This window comes from Notechis scutatus, chromosome 2 (assembly GCF_049901735.1).
Source record: "Notechis scutatus isolate UNSWTSFEM ecotype Mainland chromosome 2, rNotScu1.2, whole genome shotgun sequence".
NCBI classification, from domain to species: domain Eukaryota; kingdom Metazoa; phylum Chordata; class Lepidosauria; order Squamata; family Elapidae; genus Notechis; species Notechis scutatus.
The window spans coordinates 151,152,906-151,178,703 of record NC_142010.1 but is presented as its reverse complement, the minus strand read 5'-3'; the positions used below and the strand labels follow the sequence as shown (position 1 = coordinate 151,178,703).

Genomic DNA, 25,798 nt, shown 5'->3' with positions numbered 1-25,798 from the left:
TTTTTTTAAAAATGTTACATTGTAACTTTGGCAATGCCTAAATTCAATAAATTAAGCTATGTGAATTTTTACTAGTCTAGATTGGCCTCCATTATGCAGTAATCTTTTCTAGTCTCTAGTCTCAGAGTTAACTGTAATTGTTTACAGTATCTAGAAGCCAACACCAAACTGGATGCAGTAATATGGATGAATGTTACACATAGCAATTAATATTCACACCAGGTTGATTCACTTCATGAAACTAAATCTATTCTTTTCTAAAGTTTACACATTTTCCTAGTTGTCCATTAGTGCAGATTGTTACCTTTTCCAGGTCTGGCCAAGCTATGTATTAACTTTTATTTGTGGAAGCAAGCTAAAGATGGCTGTTTTCTGTACAGAAAAGTCAGTTTTCAAACAGAATAATTATTGTTAACTTGTAATTCACTATAACACAGTTTTGGTAATCACTACTCCCTGTAGTTTTCTTGGCAAGGTGTTTCAGAACTGGTTGCCCTTACTTTTTTCCTAGGAAGGCAAGGTGTTACTGGCCAAAGTCACCCAGCTGGCTTCATGCCCAAAGCAGAATTCATGGTTTCCAGATTTTTAGCCTGGTGACTAAATACTATATCAAACTGGTTCTCCACCAACATATAGGGATCAATAGGATAAGACAACCTATTGAACTAACGTTTAGATAGAAGCACCTACATCTGGTTTGTAGCTAGATGGGAAACCTCCAGGGAATACCAGGGCTACAGCTGAAATGACAGATCGATTCTGCCATCAAAAAAAGTTACATGGATACATCCCTAAATCCTGCAGAAGTTTAAGCTCATCTTGAAGAAGACTTTATTTTTTAAATCCCAGATAGAAACTTCTGATTTCCTCTTTGTGATTTCAAAAGAGAAGAAAAAAATGAGTATCAGTGGAGTCTACAGTTAGCTTTTGAAATGCTGAAAACCATGATTTGGTATGAAATATGAATACAGGTAGTCCTCAACTTACAACCATTCATTTAATGACTGTTCAAAGTTACAACAGCACTGAGAAAAAGTAACTTCCGACTATTTTTCAGTCTTACAACTGTTATAGCATCCCCATAGTCCTGTGATTTGGACGCTTGGCAACTAACTCATATTTATGACAGTTGTAGTGTGCCGGGGTCCTGCAATCACATTTTGTGATCTTCTGACAAGTAAAGTCAATGGAGAAGCCAGATTCACTTTGCAACTGTGTTATTAACTTAACAACTGCAGTGATTCACTTAAAAACTGTGGCAAGACAGATGATAAAAATGGGGCAAAACTTTTGCTTTAAACAGAAATTTGGGGCCCAGCTATGGTCGTAATTTGAGAACTACCTGTACTTTTGACTTTTTAAGTGCTGATATATAAAAGCATTTAGTTAACTGTATACTAACATCATTATTTAATCCAGTCTTTTCTAATTTGGTGAACGTGAGATGCAATACAGGTAGTCTTCACTTAGCAGCCTCAGTTGGGACTGGCAACTTAGCAACCCTAAGAGGAAAATCATGTGGCCATCACTGGGCTTATGACTTTCATTCCATTCTGGTCATTAAGTGAAGCAATACAGTCCCTAATTGGAGAATCATTTGACCGTGACTAATGCTTTTACTTCTACCTTCTATATTAAGTCTGCCTGTTGCAAGCCGGTTGCAAAGTACGCAAATGGTGATCAGTGATTGAGGAATGCTGTGAAAGTCACAAATATAGAGATTGGTCCCAATTTATTTTTTCTAGCACTGTTGTAACTTTGAATGACTGGTGCACAAGGCAGTTGGTAAGTGAGAACTACTTGTACAACTGCCCAAATTTCCAGGTTGGGGAAGCTGACTAAACAATAAAGGCGATCCCTTTGAACAGATGAAACAAAAATCATGCACACATATTCCAACAGTCCGACTGTTAAAATTCAAAATGCTAATAGATTGGGAAATAGGAGATCATGGAGAAGAATCAAAATCAGTATTGCACAATCTGAAATTTCATTAAAAAAAATGATACAATTTTTGCATAAAAGTTTTTCATTGCCTTCTACAATCTTCCCTCAAGAGAATAATATAACTGGGCTACTGCCCCATTTTCTCAGATCTCAGAGTATATTTTTCTCACTCAATGAATACAGTACTATTTATTACAACTCACTTGTGGAAAGAAGTGGCATGAGTGTCATAGGCAAGCCATTTACCTATTTTCAACATTTATACCCCAGTTAGAAGACACATCCAGCATTTATGATAAAATACGGCAGCTTCTGATCCGAACCGGAACTGTTGAATATTGTGTGTGGATGAGAGCTGCGTTGGGCAATACAGAAACTTCTTTGCAAGAACCAAGGCTGATGTACTCTTGCTTCAAGGCTTCTTCTGTTGTAAGGCACTGATGGCATGATGGAGTGAGCATCAGCAAAGCAGCATTAATGTGTTGAAATGGGTGCCTAAGCTTACATGCATAATCTAAGATCTTTTGAATGCTGGTTTGGTGTAGTGGTTTAGACACTAGACTAGAAACTGGGAGACCACGACTACCGTTCTACCTTAGATATGAAGCTAGTTGAGTGACTTGGGCTAGTCATTCACTCTCTCAGCTCTAAGAAGAAAGCAAAGGCAAACAACTTCTGAAAAACCTTGCGATGAAAATGGCATAGAATCGTTCACGTAGTTGAGTCAACACTGACTCAAAGGCACCTCCCACATACACACCAAATCATTCAGAGTTGCATCCCTTACAGATAGCAATGGGACTGCATTTGAATCCGAGAAGACTAGTCCCATCATTGAGTAACTGAAGCAGACATTTCAGGCAGCAGATACTGCAGGTATTATAAGCTCTTTCTTCATTTCCCTTTGATGCAAGGACCATGTGTACACCTTTTAACTGTTCTCAGGTGTGGTGATGGACCATTGCCAGTGTTGAAATTAGAGTTGGCAGGTTTCTGCACACGGGATGGAAGAACGCAGCTTCTCAACCTTGGCCTCAGCATCAAAGTGTCTTGGGATGGCCTTGGATACAGGAATGTTTTTAGTGTCTCCTGATGCAAGAATGCAATATGAATTATAAGAGATATGCACTCTTCAATAACCAGAACTAAGCACCCTGGAAATTTCTACTAGGCCTCAGCTCTCCAATGTACATAAATGGATGTTTTAAGGTATGTGTCTTCCCTTCATGCATCATTCATTGTAGGAAACGCTGTTGCATCTGTACTAAGCATGTAGTGTTGCTGCTCTTATGAAAACTGTGCCTAAGGGAAGATTTTAGTGCAGGTGTGTGGTTAAGATCAGATTCCAACTGTGACTAAAATGAGATATGAGGGCCTTGTTCTTAGCAATAATGGCACCATGCTTACAGCCATTTTGCAAATTGTATTAGCTTAATTTAATGTAACTTACATATAAACATGAATTCCTTGTCTGACAGTTATAGAGTGCTGCTTCTTTGGCAGAGAATTTGAACTCTGGTCCTTTGTCACCCCCGCTCCCGCCCAAGCAGTGATCAGAGCTCTCCCTCCTGATTGCTTCCAGCTGTCAGGATCAACCTAGGCATAAAGGCAAGCGAAGCAAAATGCCAACCCAGCCTGGCAGAGCTAAGCAAGAGACTTAGGGAGAAAGCCACACAGCTTGTGTTCTTGGAGCTGATGTCGCTCACCTTTCCTTTCCACCAGAAGGATCACATCTCCTGTTCGCATATGCTCCTGCAACACACTCTCCACTTCTCCAGGGCTCAGATCTCGGACGTCAGCCCCATTCACCTTGGCGATGACATCTCCTTCTTCCAATAAAGGGCATCGCTGCCGGTCCCAGATCTTCACAACCCGAGCCCCTCGCCTGCCTCCACTGAGGGATCCTACTCCAAACCAGGGCCCAGAAGGGCTGCAGGGCAAGGGCACGGGGGTAAGGCGGCTGCAGGGTGGGCCCCGATGGAGGTGCCGCTCGGCATGTTCCTCTTCATCACCCAGACAGGCTTTGGTGCAACAGCGGACGCTGAGTCCACGGGTCCTGCGTGATGGGGCTGGTCCAGCTTCTTGGCCGCAAGCTGGGCCTCTGGGGATAATGGGACTGGGGGGTACAGCACCGTAAGTTGGTGGAGGGCGTCGGGGCAAGAGAGGCTGCCCATCAGAAAGGCAGGAACAAGGTGACTGACGATGGGTATATTGGAGGATACAGTTCCCGTCAACTACTACTACGACATTCACTGCAAGGTGGAAGGAAAACAAAGAGAGCTATCTTGGTCTATGCATGACAGGCAACAACACAGCGTCCTTTGGCCAAAGGGACGACAACTTGAGCTCCTCCAGCTGTTTGGAACCACACTTCACCCAAGATCTTGCCACCGGCCATGCTGGCAAGGACTAGTGGAGTGGACATCTAAGCCTCCACATGATACTCGGTTGCTTAATTCTGCTTTAAGTCAAGGTGAGGATTGAATCAAAGCTAAATATCTCACCCCAATTTTTGTATCAGATATTATCATTTGTCAAATACAGAGCCAGTACAGGACAGTACCTGACCTATTTTATGATTTAGTAATTGACATGCAACCATTTCTAGTTTTCCATAATATTTAATAGCTTATAAGCAATGAGACTTAGTACTTGATGAAGCAAGTACTCAATTGGTGGTGTATCATAGCATTTAGTATTTGAAAGTATTTTTACAGATATGAAATTTCATATAGGTTTATGATTGATGCATGTTATGAGCAGCTTTAGTAATCCGGTGCAGAACTGGTTTAAGTGGGGTATACATGTGAAAATAAATAAATAAGCAAATGCTTGCTAAAACACAAGATAATAAAACAGTTGAAATCTGAGGCAAAATGTCATATTCACAGTCACATTTAAATGGGTAAAATAGGAAATTTCAAAGAATTTCAAGCATTCAGATCAACTTGAGCCAAGATTAGTCATTGCTATGGAATGCTGGGCTATACAATGATTACAAACTAGCCATTCATCTGCTTGAGTTTGAAAAAGGGTAATCCTGCCCACTTCAGCTCAGAAATAAGCCTCAATGAATTCAGTTGGGCTTCCCCTCCTCAAGTTTATTTATTTAGCATATGGCATCTATAGAGGTCATGCAATCACCGATATACAAATATAGTTTAAATAAGCTATAGTTTTTCCCTTTGATAAACCGGGCCTGAGTATGGCCAGTGTGTGATGCATCCGGCCCACAGGCCGCAAGTTATAATTTGGTATCAGAGGAAGCTAACTATCTAACTGCTTCTGGTGTGGCAGAGGTGAGATCATCCCAGGTACCTTGAAATTTCCTGAGGGGACTTTCCCTCTTGAGTTAATAACAAGGCATAAAATTGCAGCTTACATTTGATATCAGATCTGGATCTGAAAAACGTCTTTTGCCCCAACTGTCTTAAGTCAGTTCCTCCTTTCCTCAGGAGTACCAGAGAAGACTGTAATTAAGGCTGAGAAGATGGATGGGATGGTGTCCCAAAGGCAGGACATGAAAATTATGTCTCTCAAGAGTTGTATTCCTTAGGGACTACGTGTTGGCAATAGGCAGAAATAAATCCACTCCAGTGGACACATATAAGCATGAGTAGGACATCCCTTCTCTCTTTCTGTCTCCTGATCTAACATGGTTTGCTCCCTAAGAAAGAAAATTAGGTCCCTCAACTATCTACACTAAGGTACAGAATTCTAAGCCCATCATGAAGAGATTGGACAACCGTTTCTCCAAAATGGTATAGAATTTCCTGCCTGAACAAGGGGTTGGACTAGAAGACCTCCAAGTTCCCTTCCAACTCTGTTATTCTATTCTGTGTTGTTTTAGTGCTATACATAAGGGAGAAAACCCTACAGGAAAATCATATTTTTGGGAGGTAAAAATATATTGATAACAAAAGCAAACAGGTAGTCCTTAATCTATGTCCCTAATTGAGCCCAAAATTACGGTCATAAATTATGCTGGTTGTTAAGTGAGTCACCATGTGACCATCCCTGATTTTATTACCTCTTTAGCAGCAGTCATTAAGCAAATCTACAATTTTCTGCAAAGGTTTTTTTTCTGGAAATTGGAAATAAATGCCGGTTTTCAGCAAAAAAAAACAAAACCCATTGCAAATCAGTTATGTGACATAGGGAGGCTGCAAATGGCCAATAATGCAGGCCAGCTGTCAAGCACCCAAAACATGATCATGTGATCATGTGGAAAGGCAGCCATCAGATCTCTGAATCTGGGTCATAAGTAGGCCTGGGGAGGGCTGTTGTAACTTTAAATGGTTACTAAGCAACCGGTTATAAATCAAGGACTACATGTACTTGCTGCTTTTTCATGCCACTCAAAACCTATTACTTGAAGCCAGGGAGGTGGGGGGGGGGGCAATGACATCAAAATGCCAATGACTGAGCTATCAAAGCCCTCCCCTTTTTTATATAGGCTAGAAGAGGCTTTGATCACTGGTCACACTGGTCATTTTGGCACTGTTGTCCCCCCACCAGCAGCAAAGCAGTTACTTTCATCTTCCTGTCAACAGGAGCAGCCCTGCTTTCTTTCTCCCTTCCGTGCTCTTTCACACGCTTCCTTCTTTTACCCCAAGTGAACTGCTGAGACAGATTGCCAAAATTATAAACAGATCACTTTTAGTTGGGCTGTCATATCTGGGATGTCAAAAAAAAAAAAGAGAGAGAGATCAGAAAGCACTAATCCTTCGTTGACATCTAGTTTTTTAAAATATATATTTTACTTTTTAAAGCTTATATTTTGCCTTCTTCTGTGACAGGGGTCTCCAACTTTGGCAACTTTAAGACTTGTGGACTTCAACTCCCAGAATTCCTCAGCCAGCAAAGCTGGGAGTTGAAGTCCACAAGTCTTAAAGTTGCCAAGGTTGGAGACCCCCTGCTCTATGAGGTCAGGATGCTTTACATGGGGAGTCTTTTCTCGGTTTAACCCATGCGGTAATTTGAGCTAGTTCTTCTGCCCTAAGGCCTAAATGTAAGGCCTAAAGGTAATTTGAGCTAGTTCTTCTGCCCTAAGGCCTAAATGTAAGGCCTAAAGGTAATTTGAGCTAGTTCTTCTGCCCTAAGGCCTAAATGTAAGGCCTAAAGGTAATTTGAGCTAGTTCTTCTGCCCTAAGGCCTAAATGTTGCACTCCTTCACAAAATCTCCACTTAATTAACTGAAGAAGTACAGGCAGGGACAAACAGTTCTCCCCTCTCAAGATTTCCACCCACTTCCTTAATATTCTTTTTTAATAACAAGAAGATTAACGATTACTAATCTTAAAGACCAAAATTAAAACTACAAGTTCCAAACACAAATAAAATCTACCAACCATTTTGACATTTTGTAAGGCTTTCACTTTAGACAGGCTGGATACACTGCCCTCAGCAGTCCCTTTTGAACGTTTTAAGGGTACTTCTTATGTAACTTGGCTTACGTCCAGGTGCTACTGGTTTCATAGAAACTCTAAGCCAATGCTACTATGCTGTTCCCTATATAAGGCCTCTAGACAGACTTCATTCATCTGATCTTTTTTCACATTTTCTTTATAAGTTTATAATATAAAATACAAAAGAAAATAGTAGGAAAATAAGGGGGGGGGGGGGAATTGCGTAAGGCAAAAGAAAAAGAAAAAAGGCACTGACTTCCAAGGGAAGTCAAGTCATTTATTTGATTTTGAAGAAATTTCCAGGCAGGGAATTCTATGGACGGCTATTTCTTTTTGAATAAGGACTCAAAACTATCCTCCCAAAGTATTTTGTGCTTCCAACTACACAATAAATCACACCATTAACTAATCTTGGATAATTGATTATTCTTTTCTTTTAATAATAATATTTTTCTTTTATTATACATGTTCTTTTTTATCTCATTGTTTTTCTCTTACAAAAAGAGATGTACATAACAGTTCCGCTATTGGAGAGATTTTACTGTTTCTGGCTTTCTGGCTTTATTAAACTGTGTGATCTGAGCTAAGAGGGGGAAAAAATCTATCTTATATTGTATACGTATCAATAGTAATGGTTTACCAATTAATTCACTACTATAACAAGAACAATGCAAGCAGTCCTCAACTTACGACCTGTTGTTTAGTGATCATTTGAAGTTACAATGGACCTCCTTGGAAGTACTTATGATCCAGTTCCAAAGCTCTGGCAGCTGCCCCCCACCCCACCTCTGTGGTCACGTGACTGCATTTTGTTCTTTCGGCAGCCAGCCTGCACTTACAGCCATTTGTAGTATTCCTGGAGTCACATGTCCATTGTTTTATGATGGTTTTGCTGAAAACCAGCATTTACTTCTGGTCTGCCACAAAACTGATCGTGGAGTTCACTCAACAACCACAAGAAAAAAAGGTTGTAAAATCGAGTCAGTCACATAGGTGATCTGGTTTATTATAGTCATGACTTACCATCATGATGGACGGGTTCCATTAATAGTCGTAAATCAAGGACTACTTGTATATAATACCAGTAGTGGGATTCAATTTTTTTTTACTACCGGTTCTGTGGGTGTGGCTTGGTGGGCGTGGCAGGGGAAGGAGACTGTAAAATCTCCAGTCAGAGGTGGTATATGCCAGTTCTCCAAACTACTCAAAATTTCTGCTACCGGTTCTCCAGAACTGGTCAGAACCTGCTGAATACCACCTCTGTATAACACCTGTATTATCATACCTCTATTTTTTTATTGTAAAAAAAACAACAACAGGATCTCTGCCATAGTAACAAATATTGCTGCACGGCAGATTCCCTTTGCTTATTACCTATCCTGGATAAATCCAAAACACAAGTAAGTGGAAGTATGAGTAGGCCAAGTATAAAACACAAACAATTTATAGTTAGTTAAATAATGCTGTATAAGGTCTTGCTGTTATTCACAAAAGATAGGGGTAGGTTCAAATTAAATAGCCTTTTGCCTTCAATTATAATTCATTGGAAATTAATCAGAGACAAAGTTGCTGAACCTTTGTGAGCACCATGTGAAAAACTAATTGCCAAGCAACAGTCCACCTTATACCTCTTCGGTGTCTGTCCTTTTTACGCCCCCAAAACTTACCTCCTGCAGCTGGGGTGGTCTCTGTGGCAGGAATGCGAGTTTCACAAGTCACCTGGGGGCTCTGCCGTGTGCTGCAGCTTTGGGAAAAAGGGACGTTAAGAAGGTATGAATATTATGTGGGCCAAGGAGCTTCTTTTCCATCTCCCCTCTCATTCAAAATCCTGTGTTCATCAGCCCTCTGAGTTGGACTCACCTAATGCCACAGGGTTCAATCCGTTCAGATCTCCAGTCATGGACATGGGGGCCAGCACCCCCCATGACTGCGCCACAGTCAGCACAGCCAGGGATCTCACTTCGGGGACCCAGGTTGAGCCCCCCACATCCAGCTGGGGGGCTTCGCAGGGCCCCCAGAGGTTGCTTCACTTTGTCCTGTGAGGAGACACTGACATGATTCAAAAGATACTTAACATGAATGCTATTTTCAGATGCACTAACAGAGACACAGAGACCAGATGAAGGGGAATAATTGCTTTGCCCAATTCTGTCTTGGTCAGATGCTATTTGGAGTATGGGTCCAGCTCTGGACATCACAGTTCCAAGACAACAATGGCCAGTTGGAGCAAATGCATAAGATGGTGAAGAATCTGGAAGCCAAGCCTTATGAGGAATGGATTAAAGATCAGAATATGTTTGCCTATAGAACTGAAATACATGCTCACTTATATTTAGAGTTTTTATACAAAAGAAGGAGTAGAATTATTGTCTATTACTACAGAGGGTAGGACCAGTACAGAGGGTAGGACCAGTACCAGTGGGTTAAAATTTGGGGAAAGCAGGTTCAGTCTATCAATGGAAATGACTGCCATATGAACTGTTGAGTTCTTATTTTCCAAAGGTTTTCACAAAGGAAAAACAGCCACCTGTCAGAGAGGGTCTACGGTAGTAGTGGATTGTGCACTGAGAAGGGAGTTGGATGATGACCTCCCCTTCCAACTCTATGAATGGAGACAGTGTAGTCCAAAATAGCTCATACACCCTGACTGAAAGACTCATACCTGTTAAACCTGTGCAACAGGACCCAGCATTGTGGTCTGCTGTTTGCTTGACTATCTCCTTGCCACCTGCTTAGCCTTAGCCCACGAAACCCGTAAGCAAACAAATAAAAAAGAAAGAAAAAAAAGTTTGTTGAAAGTGCAGGGCTCTACAAATTATCCTGTCCCTCACCATAAACCTGCCAACAGGCATATTCCCAATTCTCAACATTATTTGCATTTCTATGTAGTTAAAATATACCTATTTGTACATACAGTATATATAACGTACACATATATCAGTGGACATTCTTTTCTCCACTGTTCATTGGTAAACACATAAAACCCCTGACAAGAAAAAAAGAAAACATGGGAGGGGGGGGAAGATATCACAAGCTTGAGTGGGCAACCAAAACACCAGGAGATTCTGGAACCGAGTATGATTAACAACTGCACTGGATTATAACCACCTCCTGGAATAATGCACAACCAAAATTTTATTGACTCCTGGATGATTCAGCCTTCCATCCTTCCAAGATCAGTAAAATGAGGACCCAGATCGTTGGAGGGCAATATTCTGACTCTGTAAACCACTTAGAGAAGGCTGTAAAGCATTGTAAAGCGGTATATAAATGCTATTTTATTCAAAATTTGAAGCCATGATTAAACAATGTTGTGGGTGGACTGGAAGCCACCACTGATTTTTTTTGGTGGGGGGGAGTGGACTCTCAGGACCCTAGTTGGTGATACAAATTAGATAGGGATTTTTCCCCTAGTTTGAAGAAAAGTTTTGGCGCGAAGTGGCATTGTTGTTCTTTAAACTATGCTAACCCCATTGTAGGATTTACATTCCAGCTTTTTTTTATCTGCCTCAAAACGGTGAGAAATTGGGCCACTAGGTTTCAGCAGTAAGTGATCTAAAAAAGCTCCAAATATTTCCAAAGAAAAAAGACCATAAACTGATATTCTGCAATAAATAAGTGGTTTTAACACATCACAGTAAGTCATAAAGAAAGGGCATTATTTCAGCATGTAGAATGATATCTTTCTGGTATGCTCCATATTTAATGAAGGGAGTTTACTTTTTAATATGCACTAGGCATAAGATACTAGAGGGAAAAGAAAGGCAGACATTGTTGAATTCAACACATGTATATTTGGGATAGGAGCGTTATAGCATCTGAAGTGTGTGTTTGTGTGTGTGTGTGTTTAAGAGCTTTAATTTTCTTATTAAAAGTTATTTTTGTATGTTGCTATTGTGAGTCATCCAGGATTATATTCTATTAATTGGGAGGCCATATAAATCTAATGAATGAATAAAAAAACATAAACACATGTCCTGAATTTACAGTTCCTCTTTTTGCAGTAGCTTGATAGTACAAAAAGATAACCAAGTAACCACCTACAAGCTATGTTGTCACAAATTATGTACAATATAGTGTAACACGGTCATTCCCTCTTCTTATTCCACCTCCTAAGAGAAATCTAGCTGGCTGGTCATTCACTCAGTCCAACACACCTCACAGGGTTGTTGTGGGGAAAAGAAGAAGAGGAAGGAGAATTGGGAATGTTTGCCACTTTGAATTACTTATAAAGTAATAAAGGTGAGACAAAATCAAATGAATAAATAAATCCTCTAAGTACAATTATGATTCAAGATCATTGGCATAGCATGAAATTTCAGGTACAAGAACTTAGACTCCATTTCTAGTCCAAAGCGTTGAGAACAACAACGCTCCATCTAAAATAATGGAAACTTCTGTCAGTCATATAAGACAGAACCCATGATAGATGTACTATGGTTTAGCAAACAGCTTCAACTTTTACCATTGCTAAAGATAACTTTTTGTCTACTAAAACATAACTATTGTATTTTTTTAGCAAAAGGTCTCCAGATCATTCTAAATTATATTGACAGTATCACTATTATGCTAAAGAGTATTTTTCTCATATACAAGACATCCCTCACCTGCTTTCTACATATACTTGTCCCACATTCTGTGGTCTTCCTGTTGGATTATGGTACAGCATCCATGTCATGGCTATACAGATAAAGGAAATTAGTTTTAAGAGTCATTATAGCAAGCTGGATAGAAATCTGGAACCAGGAATGAAAAATCTGGGTTCAAATTTCCACTAGCCATTAACTTCACTGATTAGCCGTAAACCAAAGATCAATCCACTTTCAGTCAACTGTATCTTAGTCAATTATTATGAAGAAAAAAGAGAGCATGGAGGGAACTATGTTTGTCTTAAGTAGCCAAATGGGAAACAGAATTGTCCTATGCCTACCTGAGACAGAAAGCAAGGGATACATGGGGCCTTGTCTTCATTGCTCTTTCCTTTCTTCCCATTGCCAGTTATTTATACTCCCCCAGTAATATAAGACCAAATATTTGGTATTGGCAGTAACAGCCACAGCATTTAAAATAGATCCCAGGTTCTGACTGAGCAATAGGGAATCGGACTTGGTAGCAATTAGCCCAACATTTTAAAACCACCTAATTTCCCCATCGCATTATGTTGGAAGGGGGAACCTTAAAAAATGACAAAGGCCTGTGATAGAATCTACAGATCTGAAACCCAGCTACCAAGTGAGAGGTCAACTTGGTAGATAGCAGCTGGATCCTGGACAGATGGAGACACAGTACTTGCCTTCATTTCCAACTGTCGTTTGAAATACTATGACTCCTTGAGCAAGGACAGCCACAGAGGAGATATAAATTAAAAGTGTGCAACTTAGATTAGATTAAACATCTGAATCAACTCAGAAAATGAATCTGATTCCATTCAGATCCAATTTGATATGGATCACATTTCTAAAAAGAACCAACTTAATTTGGACCAATTTGGAACACTAAAAATATGTGCCCATGTTGGGTAAGGAGCTGACTCAGTCCATATAGAATATTCCCCCATGCTTAAATCTAAGTGTAACAAATGTAAAAATATTTGGTTTAAATGCTACAAACATATGAACTACACTGCAGTTCAAGCAATAGAGGCTACTACACCCTAATCAGAGAACAATTGTGATAAATCTGTGATAATTATAAAACACTTAGGAAAATGTTTGGAGATTCTTTTTATGCCAATCAGCTGTTAAAACCATTAAATGAAAAAAGATCTGCAGGAAAGAAAATTGCAGCCTGAAAAATCCAAAGGGCTTTGGGAAAGGTAATTTATGGCCACCCAATTCTAGGAGGCCACACATGGACCCTAATCTATTTTTTGTAACTCCTAGAGAAGCTCCCAAATTCAGTGTTGAGTATTTTTAAGCAAAAGAACTCTAATAAGCACATTTACTATGAGTGATCCCCTTCTTCAATTAAAAAAAAAAAATCAGGCCTGGCATTTTTGCTCTGTCCCCTCAGGTGACATTTCTGTTTTACTGCCATGCCCTCTTGGAAGCTGAAAACCAATGTTTAAAAATGAACTATGTTCACAAAATGAAAATCAATTCCCTAACCCTTACTCACAGTATGTGGGGCAGTATTTCTGTGATCTCCCATATATGCCTGAAGTTAAGAAATTAGTTAAGAAAAACTAATTTCTTGTTCTTTTCTGAAATCATTTCTAGTATTCAGTGGATATAGTGGGCAGTAATACTGCATGTGCCTGACTTCCTTGCATTCATAATACATTCTTAAAGGAGCCCTTCTGCATAGTTATCAACATATAGACCTCCCTATATATATATTCAGAAGCCTTAAAATTTTTATTCACCAAACTTATATAGCCATCCATCTCACAAGTGCTGGGGTTTTTTTTTAATTCATTAAATCTTACTCTGAACACATGGAGATCAGGAGGGTGTAATCCCATTCCTTCATCTCTGCATGTTCAAATAAATCTGAAAAGGATTATACAATGTGTAGAATGAAGTCAAAAAGCTTTTTCTGGACTGGACTGCTCTAGCCTGCAGAATGAAGCAGCTACAGTACATCCAAATTCTATCACTAAAAATCTGAGCTCCTGCATATTGAAAGCTGACATGTCAAAAAAAGGCTTTTTAACTAGTCATCTTTCTGATTAATAAATTTTCTATGTGAAAGGAGCTGAAATCTTATGGCATGTAGGAAAAACTAGCTCAAGTAGGTGCTAGTTTCATCCAGCATAATGGTTATAATTTTATGTGTGGGTTATTAAATTATCTAAGACATATTCATTAATAACTTTAGTTAAGCCAACCTTTCTGAGACTTGGTACACAGCATGGTGGCCAAAAGACAAAATAAATATTTCAAATAAATTTTATTCAAGTCTCACTACAGCCATGAATGTTTCGCTTGCTGCATTAAAGCAATTACAGGAAATGCTTTCAATTCTACAAAAATAATAAATGATCACTTTCATGTTCCAAATATTTTAGTTTTGACCATGTGCTGTTTCACTAGCTAAGCATGGACCACTTAAATGTTTTGATCATCAACAATCCCCCAACTTAGGGGGAATAATACATTGAAAGAATTCTTGAGAATGAATTACATATAATTAAAAAAACTGGTGAAAGATAGAATATGGGTAAATGATACAAACGTAATTTAGTCACAGGGTTCAGGCAGGCAGGCAAGCTAAAGATAAGTAACAGACCATTTGTTTTCTATGCCTTATACCTGGAAACAAAGTGGTAATTAACTTTTGGTACTAATCCCCAATTCCAAAAATCCTCTAGAGTTTCTAATAATCAATACTGTACTGCAGTATCTTGGTTGTTATCAGTTCTAGAGTGACTCCCACATTTTTGCTTATCAGCCATGAAATCACTAGATGCATACAAGAGGATGATTTTATTTCAGCTGGCCTATTACCGTGATATAGGCTAAATTACTGAGTGGAGAATAACACCCCTGCAGTTCTCTGGACTCCCTTGGATGTCATTTCCTTGAGTCATACATGCATCATTATGTGACAAAGATCAGCACTCCATTTTCAGAAACAAGGCAACAGAGCAAATGTCCTGGGACCCCTGGAAAGGAAATGGGCTTTTATCTGGGACATTAGGGGGATGCTCTGGACAACAGGAGACCCCCACACACACACCCATGGAGGGTGGAGGTGGAGATGAGGTTTCCTGACTCCATGTGCAGGCCTCTGTCCTGACAATCATGACAGAGCTAAAGCCATGTTCCCAGAGGATGGCTTGTCCCTGTTGATCCCTCCCCTCTTTCTCTGCCCCAGATAACATGGTCCAAAACGTTGCAGGTAAGTAGCTGGCCCATGTGTGCTTGCATGTGATAAGAGCCGACAGAAAACGACATTATCCCATAGCTTCTGCGTTTACTTGGCCTCCCACCACCCGCCTCTCCTCGGCCTTGTCCCATCTTATCCATCGTTATTCCTCCCCTGACAAATCCTATCACTTTTCCAGTATGCCATAATCCATCCAGCTCTCTCTTTCTCTCTCTCCTTTCCCCGACATCCTCGCGAAGGGCATGCAGCCGGCCGGCCACCTTTTCCCCACAAAGCCTCAGTCGGTCCCCCACTCCAGCCGGGATCTTTCGCTTCTCGCCCTCCTCCAGCCCCCCTGCATCCAGGACAGCCTGGGCAATCCAGCCAGGACAGGGCATCCTCCAGCTACGGCCATGCCGGGAAAAGAAACGGTCGAAGGAGACCGACGTCCTTACCTCTTTTACTGTCCCCGCCGCCAGCGCTGAAGCCGGTTTTGGATCTCCTGCCTTGCAAGATGCCCCTGTGACGGGGATGGCACCAGCAGCCGCGGCGGCGGGATCCAGGGCGGCTAGGAGCAGCCTTGCTGCTGAAGCTGCCCTAAATAGCAGCAGTGAGCAGGGGAGGGACCATCGGTTGTAGCCATGACGACGGCGATTGCTTATTCTCCTTCTCCTCCCCGATTGAAAAGGAGGCCCGTGGAAACGGGAAGAGAAGAGAAGGACGGATGAACTGGCCAATGGCACATCGCAGCAGCAGATAATCCGCAAGACCGGGCTCTTTTCCACGAGGAGCCTTTGGCCACCGATGTCACGCGGCTTCTGGCCCCTAGGGGCCGCTGACGCGCGTCGGGACTGCTGCCTCCCGTGGCAGCCCTTTATTATTAGTTAATTACATTATTATAATTGACTAATTATATTATTAGCATGCGTTACGTTTCTATTTTTGAAGACCTGCTGCGTTTTCTCTTCGCCTCTTGGACAGAACTGAGGTATCTGCACAGTAAATCGCAACTTCAATTATGAATTATCCCCAGGGCGTCAAATCACTAGGCTCTTCCTTCCATGATATACAGGTAGACCCTCGTCTTAGTCGTGTTTTAAAGGAAAAGTGAAATGATTGCACACACAGGACTGCAGCATCAGAAAGGAATGCAGCATCAGAGGCGTACATTTCCAGCTGAAGTCCCTTCCACACAGGGGTGGGATTCAAATTTTTTAACAACCGGTTCTGTGGGTGTGGCTTAGTTGGTGGACGTGGCTTGGTGGTCATGTTATTGGCTGGGTATGGCCAACTCAACATCAGTCACATCGAGGTACTCCTCACCTGGCCTCTCGTGACTGTGCGAATGCTGCAACAGTTGTAAGTATGGAAAATAGTCATAAGTCACTTTTTTCAGTGCCGTTGTAACTTTGAATGGTCACTCCACACAAACAAAGTACCAGCAAAGGAGGGGAAAAAAACTCCAGAGATGTTCCTGAGACAGGAAGTCTAGTCCTGCCAAGAATGTAACAAGGGTTAATGGAGAGGCAGTTTCTGTAAGCAACACCAGAATGTTTCCTTCCTGCCTTCCTTACAGGATTAGGCCAGGAATTTCTTCTAACAAGCTGTTCTCCAAACTGCTTAGAATGTTAACAACCAGTTCTAGCAAATAAGTGGAACCTGTAGAATCCCACCCCTGCTTCCACACCACCTGTTTCTCTCCCCCAACCTTCAGAATCACTTTCAACTATGATGGTCCTCACCAAAACCCATCCCAGTTGAACATCTGACCCTGAATCAAGTAGTGATTCCTGTTTGGCTATTGAAGTAAAACTATTAAAAAAATAACTCAATCCCTTTGTGCTCCCCTCAAAGAAGGCTGGGAGTGTGTTTCCTTGTTCACTTTGATGACCCACACAACTGCTGTGCCAAATCTGCTATGAATCATGTGAAGTATGTGGATGACACAGCAGTGGTGGGTCTTCTCTGGCACGATAATGAAGATGGTTATAGGGAAGAGGTGAAAGCTCTGGTGGACTGGTGCAATGAAAGTAACCTGGTTCTAAATGTTAATAAAAGAAAGGAGATCATTGTAGATTTTAGAAAGAGCTGGCATAGTCATACTGTTAGCCTTCATTTGTACACGTAGGAATTCTAACAATAAACTCTGTTACTCACAGGATTCGTTGTGAATAGGTAGGTTTATTTTTGCTCGTTTTCCTTCAAACACGGCAACAACGGATATCTCGGATAAAGTCAGCGCTGAGATCATTCATCTCTCAGTGCAATTTATCAAGCTGCCCCACCCTATGCAGCTAACTAACATCTGCCCTCCCCATTAGTCCTACACACCTCCACCCCGCAATTCTAAACGCCACTAATTACCCTACAGACTCTGGTTTCAATTCCCAGGTTGTGCTTTAATTTCCCCAATGGTTGTTTGTGTTTCGTTTCGGGTAATGAGAGGAGTTGGAGCGACAAACTCTCTTTCACCCCATCCCCACTGCATGTTTGCGCTGACACGAGACAAGTCGAATTGGGGTGGGATCCTCAAACGTAAGTGACGCCTTCCGATCAAGTCGATATATTGCAAACAGCAGGATTGAACTTGCACTCCCCAATCAAGACAATGTGTTGGGATTCACCTCAGTAGATAAACCGGTCAGCTCTATGAATCCTGACAGGCGGCCCCCTCTACCATTGTTCCTTCTGTAACAGAAAGGTGATTATTAGTTACATGTATACATTGTATTTCATCCCTCCCACCCGGCTTAGTAGGGTTTTTTATATGGAACCATCGTCTCAAACGAGACGCCGATATATCTGTATACGGTGTCCATGATGGATCAGCTAATGGGTAACCTGTCCCATCGGACTAAATATTGCAATATTCCACTTCTATGACGTGAATTGAGTATTTCATCGATTTCATAATGGTCATCACGGACTGGTCCTGGGGTATGCAATCTAGGTTCTTGTCGTGTCATATTTGCCGGTTTTAACAAACTGATATGAAATCCCTCTCTTTTGAATCAAGAGGGAAGTCAAAGACCAACTGTCACAGGATTGATTATCCGTATAACTTGAAATGGTCCAATGTATTTTGGACTTAGTTTTTTACTAGTTAAACCAAGATGTAGGTATTTAGTAGATAGATACACCCAATCCCCGATAGTATATTGCATTTGTGCTGATCTTTTTTTATCTGCTTGGACTTTATACATTTCCTGCGCTTTTTTCAAAGCAAGACGAACTGAGTTCCATTGGTTACACATTTTATCTGCCCAGGTGTTTGTGTTCTCTATATTGCGTCCTTGTTCATTATAGGGCCATTCGGGTATGGGTACAAATTCCATACCACTTACTATTTGGAAAGGGGAATGACCAGTACTGCTATGTACCGTATTGTTATATGCTATTTCAGCATACGGTTTCAGATCTTCCCAATCACTTTGTTGATAGTTAACGTAGCAACGAAGATATTGTTCGATGACGGCGTTTGCTCTTTCAGCCGCTCCATTGGTAGCTGGATGATACGCTGTACTTAATCCTTGTGTTGAGCCAATCAAATGAATAAACTCCCGCCAGAATTTTGATGTGAACTGTACTCCCCTATCGGATATTATTTTTCGCGGTACTCCATGTAAGCAATATATATGTTTTATAAATAATTCGGCCAATTTCTTAGCGGATGGTATTCCTTTACATGGGACAAAATGTGCTTGTTTGGATAACAGATCAATAACTGTCCATATCACTGTGTAGCCATGGCTATCCGGTAGATCAACTATAAAGTCCATTCCAATGTCTTGCCAGGGTTTCGTCGGTTCAGACACTGTTTGTAATAATCCTACTGGCTTCCCAATTTTATTTTTATTTATTATACATACAGGACAGGATTTCACATAATTCTCTATATATGATCTCATGCCTGGCCACCAAAATTGTCAGTTTGCTAAATGTAACATTTTTAGGAACCCATAATGTCCTGCCTGTTTAACATCATGACATTTTTTTGATACTATTGATCTTAATGTGTTCGGTACATATATATTAGTTCCTCGCCAAGTGATCCCATCTCTCATTTCTATTTGATTTTTATTATTTATTAACCATTCGTCTTCTGCTAATATTGTAGGTAAGTCGGTTGTAAGTATTGTGGATCGTAAAGATTCTAATCTATTAGTTGGTATCAATGGTTGGATTATATTTTCTCATACACTATTATACTGAGGAAGACTTGACAAAGCATCTGCCATAAAGTTTCTCCCTGACGGGATGTATTTTAACATGAAGTTAAACCGTTTTAAAAAAATGCCCAGTGAACTTGCTTTGGCGACAACCTTCGTGGATTTTGGAGTGCTTCTAAATTCTTATGATCGGTCCACACCTCAAATGGTTGTAAGCTTCCTTCTAGTAAATGTCTCCAGTTGAGCAGCGCCCAGTGGACCGCAAAGGCTTCCTTCTCCCAAATTGCCTAATTTCGTTCAGCTGGACTAAATTTCCTAGGCGTATACACACATGGTTGTAAATTACCTTCTTTATTTCTTTGCAATAAAACAGCTCCTACCGCTACATCACTGGCATCCACTTGAATGATAAATGGTAGAGTTGTATCTGGGTGTTTCAATACTGGCTCTTTTGCAAACAGATGTTTTAGGTTATCAAACGCTGTTTGGCATTGTTCAGTCCACTTTAACATAGTACTTGGTTTTGGATTAGCAATACCAATGGATTTAGTTTGTAATAAATCCGTCAGTGGTATAGCGACGTCAGCAAAACATGGAATAAATTGTCTGTAAAAGTTTGCAAATCCCAATAAACTTTGCAGTTGTTTCCTGGTTTTTGGAGCTTGCCATTTTAATACCGCTTCCACTTTTTTGGGATCCATTTCCACTCCTCGTTCTGAAATATGATACCCCAAATAATCTAATTGTTTAGTGTGAAATGCACATTTTGATAATTTCACATAAAGTTGGGCCAATAATTTTTTAAGCACCTGTCTGACTAATTTAATATGTTCTTACTTAGAATTAGAATAGATTAAAATATCAACCAAATAAACTAAAACACCTTTATACAAATGTTCATGTAACACTTCATTTATCAATTGCATGAATACTGCTGGAGCTCCTTGCAATCCGAATGGCATAACATTATAGTAGTAACTACCAAGAGGGCAATTAAACATGGTTTTCCATTTATCCCCTTCTCGAATTCTTAGTCTATAATAGGCTTCTCTTAAGTCTAGTTTTGTGAATATCCATCCTTTGGCTAGTGTGGCTAGCAAGTCCTTCATTAATGGCAATGGATACAATGGTTCTATGCCTTTTTTCTGAAAATGGGGTGCTTTGACACATACTCCACTCAGTATCAAAAATGCAGCTGTAGAGGTGATCAACAGTATTAAGTATCTGGAGGTGCAGATAATTAACAATCTGAATTGGTCTCTCCACACGTCATCCTTAGTGAAGCGTGCAAACCAGTGTCTGCATTTCCTCCATTGGATGAGGAGAGCACATCTTTCTTCTTCTGTCCTGGCCTTTTTTTTTTTTACAGAGGCATAGTTTAGAGCATTTTAACAAACTGCATCACTGTTTGGTTTGGTGGCAGCAGTGCCTCAGATAGAAAGTCCATTCAGAGAGTGGTGAGGGTAGCCGAGAAGATTATAGGAAGCTTGTTTCCTGTTATTCAGGATACTGGTTATAAGCACTATGTGCTTAGAGCTCAAAGCATTGTTAGAGACCCCACACTTCATGGTCTGTTTCTGTTGCTCCCCTATGGGAGGAGGTTTTGATTTCTAGCAGGACTACCAGATTCTGTAGCAGCTTTATTCCCTAGGGCCTATGCCACTCGTCTGGTAAACTCACAAGATTCGTTTTTCTCGACATGTACATGTATACATCAACTAGACTGTGTTGTTTCTCTGTGTCATATAATGTGTGTGGGTATTTATTTATTTAGTCATGTTTATGTAGTGTATATTGGAGGTGGTGACCCTTTGAGAGCTGTATGCAACAAAATTTCATTTTAATGTATGCTGATTAGTATGCATTGAAAGTGACAATAAAGTTATTCTAAGTTCTAAGTTGCTGTTTTGGTGGAAATATCATCATTATGCCTACAAAAGGGTAACAGCTAGGTACCATGGAATCACCTGCTATTCACAAGTAAAAGAACAACCTTCATCTGATTGAAACAATGGCATAAAAACTGGTGTGGTTTAGTAATTAAGGTGTTGGACTCCAGGAATTTGCACTGGGGTGTAGAGGATGAAATGTTCAAGCCACACAACTTACTTACTTGCACCTGAGGTTGGAATACAAAATACAACAGATTTGCATTCGGATGTCACAATATATATGGTGTTACTTTTTAATTATCATGATTTGTGTTGAATGCCTATGGTTCAATAATTATTCCCCTATGATGCAAAGTTTTGAAGATAACGAACAGACAAGAGAGTTTTAGTACCAACACTTGTGCCGATGCGCGGGCGTCGTGGGGCGGGGCCTGTGCGAAGGCCCGGGTGATCATTGGGAAAAACCCTTTGGGCAAAAAAAAATTTTTCTATAAAAAGAAGGAATTTTGTAAAAAAAACCGAAAATGACCCCCCCCCCCCAAAAAAAACACCCCCCCCAAAACAAAAACACACCCAACCCCAAAAAAAAAAACCCCCCCCCCCACGTATATAGATAGATACATTTTAGTGTTCTTGTTGCCATGGGTAGAAAAAATCCTATACTCACATTTTATTAGGAAGGAGCATAGCAGTTTCAACTGAAATAATAGCCATTTTCCAGACTGCATTTACTAACATGCTGGTAAATATACGTGCCTTGGGAGGAGACCATGTATAATAATATTTTATGGTGGCTTGACACCATAATAGATTCTGCAGATGTATTAACTATCAATATTAGTAAATCATAAGCATAAAAAAATTCTCATTCTAAAACAAGGCTAACATAGTCTAGAAATCCAGCTTCATATACATTATTGACATTGTATGTGTTTGATGTAAAACAAATAAACATACTGTAGATTGTATAGTCTTGTTATAGTAGGTATGGTTTCTGGACATACAGCATATGCACAAATGACTAACATCGGCTCCAGGTGGTTCTTGTTGCATTTTGTTTTTCATTTTTAGTTTGATGAGGTTCATCTGAAAAAAAATTCTTTCAATAGCTGCATTACTGAAAGACAATGTCAGGAGTGATAATGCAAAATAACCTACTTCATATTAGTCATATGCTCCCTTGTTGTGTCCCTATGATTGATGGCATTTACCCAGAATTGTTCAACATTAAAATCATCTGCGTTTAACCATGATATTAAATGAGGTTTATTCCATTGTTGTTCTACTAATACAACATTTTCTTTTCTAGTAAACAATGACAAGAACAAAAGCTTAGAAAAATATGATTCTTTTGTACTGAGAATGATGGACTCAAATCAGCTAAAGATTTGATGGAAACCTTTTCTGCATTTGCTTCAATAATTCAATCAGGTAGGTTCAGCACCTTAATATCCTTTGCTAGTATTCCATATTCATGTCTGCTAAGCATAACATGAAACTCAATCCCTAAATTAACTACACCAATCAGAAGATAATTGGCTTCATGGTTGATATCATAAGATAGTATTGCTGCCCATGTATTAAAAGCAGTTGGCTGCCTTATCATTCCATTATGGCACAATATAAGCCCATAGGTTCTTCAAGCAATTTAATCAAACTACATTTTCCAAGTTCAAACAGCACTCTGGACATATACTTTAGAATAGGTTGTAGAAATACAAGATAAAGCCTGTTTCAGGTGCACAGTATATTCAAAAAAATGGTTCTGCGTTGTAATTTTTTTCTGAATTTTTACTAAGATAGTACTTACTAACAATCAAACAAAGTTACAATGGACCCTACCCATAAGCTACTTATGATCGATTCTGGAGTTCGGATGGCTACCCATGTTCACATGATCACATTTTGGGTGCTTGGCAATTGGCTTATCTTTACAGTTGGTTGCAGCATTTCGCAGTCACGTGGCCATGACTTTCTTATTTCTTAAATGAAGATAACTTATGATTGAATTGTTATGTTATGACTGGATCTGTATTGTCACACATTGTATTACACCCAATGGTTGCAAGCCTTGTGCACTATCAACTGATAGTGTCTTATCATTCAGGAATTTAATTAATGCAGTAAAAATAGCCTTTGCTGTTCCAGCCTCACCAAAATCACTCCAAGAAAAGATGTCACAGCTTTACACATCCTAGAACTATAGAAACAAACCATGATGCAGAGTTGTTTCTCTGTTAAATCAGATTTTTTTTCCAGAGATAAATGAGCATGGCATATAATTTAAATATTGCAATGAATCCTGAGTCAAAGGGCTGAGCACATGCTTAATCAAAGAAGTGCACTTTATATGATAGGCTGCCAAGTCTTTTCATGATAGCATGTATTAATTCCCCCAGGTGATCCACTGTTGATATACTTGTATGGCAAGCAATGTGCAGAGCTAATTTAAGTTCAGAAGTTTTAACACTATTATTAACAACTTTCTGATGATAACCCATATTTTTTTTTAATCTGCTAGAAAAAGATACTGCATTTCAGCAGTCCTTGTCAGTTGAGGTGTGAGATATCAAGTCATTCTATGAGCATAAATTTGCCACTGACAGTATTTGCAGTATACTTTTATAACACCACCAGGCACTTTCTGGATCCATTCCTTAAAATTAGCTTCTTTCTCTCCAAGCTTCACAATAATGTTTCCTGTATTCTAACGACTTACTCATGAGATTGATAAAATTTGTATATTTGTTTAACAAAGAATTAAAATTTAAAATTTGCACTGTCCATCGTTAGTTACTCAAATGATTTTTCAACAACGCCTACATTGCCCATAGTTTGCGAATAGCCAAAGGAGCAAAAATGGAGGCCAAACCTACGCAGCTGGCCTGCATAGCATGATCTACAGCCCTGTAATGATTTTGCAATTATCATTCATGACAGTTTGATAGATCACTCCAAACTTGTACAGTATATACACTTAAAAATAGCCCCTAAGCCCCTTGTACAGTATATACGCCCCAAAACAGCCCCTAAACCCTGCAAATATGAAAAAAACCCTCCCACAAGAGATCTCCAAAACTAGCCAAATTGGGCATGAAAACTGCATATTCCCCCAAGCAGGTGTTCTTCAAATGGTAAGGACTATACAAACCCACAGTTCACAGCCAAACACACCAGAGTGTAAAGGTGAGTTGCTTGCTTAAACCACCTAGAGCAGGGGTGTCAGACTGGATTTCTTTGAGGGCCAGATCAACATTTTAGTTCTCTGCCAAGGGCCAGCCGATGTGGGGGCGGGGAGGTGGGACAGACGTCTCCTGCAGCACCCTGCCAGCCAAAACAGGGCGCGGAGGGGGCACACGATGCCCACCCATGCCCCGTTTTCAGCCTGGAGGGCCTTCTGCAGCACTTTATGAGCCAAAATGGAATGCCCGGTTTGGGCCGGCAAAGTGCTGCAAAAGGCCATCCAGGCTGAAAACGGGGAGCGGGGTGGGGCTTGAGTGCACCCCCCACCCCGTTTTCGCTAGCAGAGGCGCCACTTGCCCAGTCATTCACTATTTCCAGATTGGCCCCATGGGCCAGATTTAAGCACCCAGTGAGCAAAATCTGGCCGGCAGGCCTTGAGTTTGACACCCCTGACCTAGAGAGAAGAGACGGCTGAGAAGAAATCCAAATCAGCTCATTTGCCATCATTAGATTCTTAGATCAGGTCTATATTGTAAGATCAAACAGAAGAACTATTTGCTCTATAGTACTTGGTTATCAGTTTACTACAGTCCAGAATGGGAACAAAGTAAATTTACTTAGGCATTTGAACGTTTTCAAACCAGAAGCACTTTTTCCACTACATAATAAAGGAGGGTAGGGAAGTTCAGAGTTGGTCTCTGATAGAAAGCTACTTGAAGAGACTAGAAGCATGTGAAATGTGGATTTACAGGCGGCTGTTATGTATAAGTTGGGTTGACAAAAATCAGAAATGAGGAGGTGATAAACCGCCTGGGAAATAATCAAAACCATAAAAAAGGAAAAGTTAGAATATTGTGGACATGTGATGCGACACCTGGAAAAATACAGCATACTTCACTTAACCCTCCAAGGAAAGATTGAAGGCAAACGAGGTCCAGGCAGAAGAAGAACATCATGGCTTCAAAATCTAAGGGACTGTTTTGGACAAAACTCAACAGCACTTTTTCATGCAGCTATTGATAAAAATAGGATCGCCAACATGATCACCAATGGCTGATAACAGATATGGCACAAGAAGAAGAAGAAGAGGGAAATTCAGCCCCTATATAAGGTTAGTTCCCCATTTCCTTTTTATTCCAGCCACTTGGTCTGGTCAAGAATGAAGAGAACTGGGATCACATAGCAAGGACTAAAAGAACTATGATATTTGTGTTCCACATATTTTGGATGCTATACATGCAGTTCTGCAGTAGGAGGCAGTAGCATGCTACATCCCAGGCCTGAAGTTGACAGAAATGATATTGCCAACCAATAGGAGAAATATTGGACCAATAAACCATACATGGACCTGTTTGACAAGAGACATAAATCAAGAAAATTCAAATTGGGC

General features: G+C 40.3%; 1 protein-coding gene across 5 annotated transcripts in view; it reads right to left on the bottom strand.

Annotated features, from left to right (window-relative positions):
• LOC113417756 (membrane-associated guanylate kinase, WW and PDZ domain-containing protein 3) overlaps positions 1-15,848 on the bottom strand; it is a 33,275-nt gene extending 17,427 nt beyond the window's left edge. For 3 of the 5 annotated variants that reach the window (XM_087956764.1, XM_087956767.1, XM_087956768.1), the window contains exons 1-5: positions 15,620-15,755; positions 11,963-12,035; positions 9,216-9,391; positions 9,023-9,099; positions 3,654-4,199 (exon numbers count right to left, since the gene is read on the bottom strand). In XM_087956764.1, coding sequence (XP_087812890.1) covers positions 3,654-4,199; positions 9,023-9,099; positions 9,216-9,280 — 688 coding nt within the window. In that variant the 5' untranslated portion in view covers positions 9,281-9,391; positions 11,963-12,035; positions 15,620-15,755. Of the gene's footprint in view, positions 1-3,653; positions 4,200-9,022; positions 9,100-9,215; positions 9,405-11,962; positions 12,036-15,619 lie in introns of all 5 variants that reach the window. The other 2 variants (XM_026676299.2, XM_087956765.1) reach the window with 2 other exon arrangements.
• Between the last annotated feature and the right edge of the window lie 9,950 nt (positions 15,849-25,798).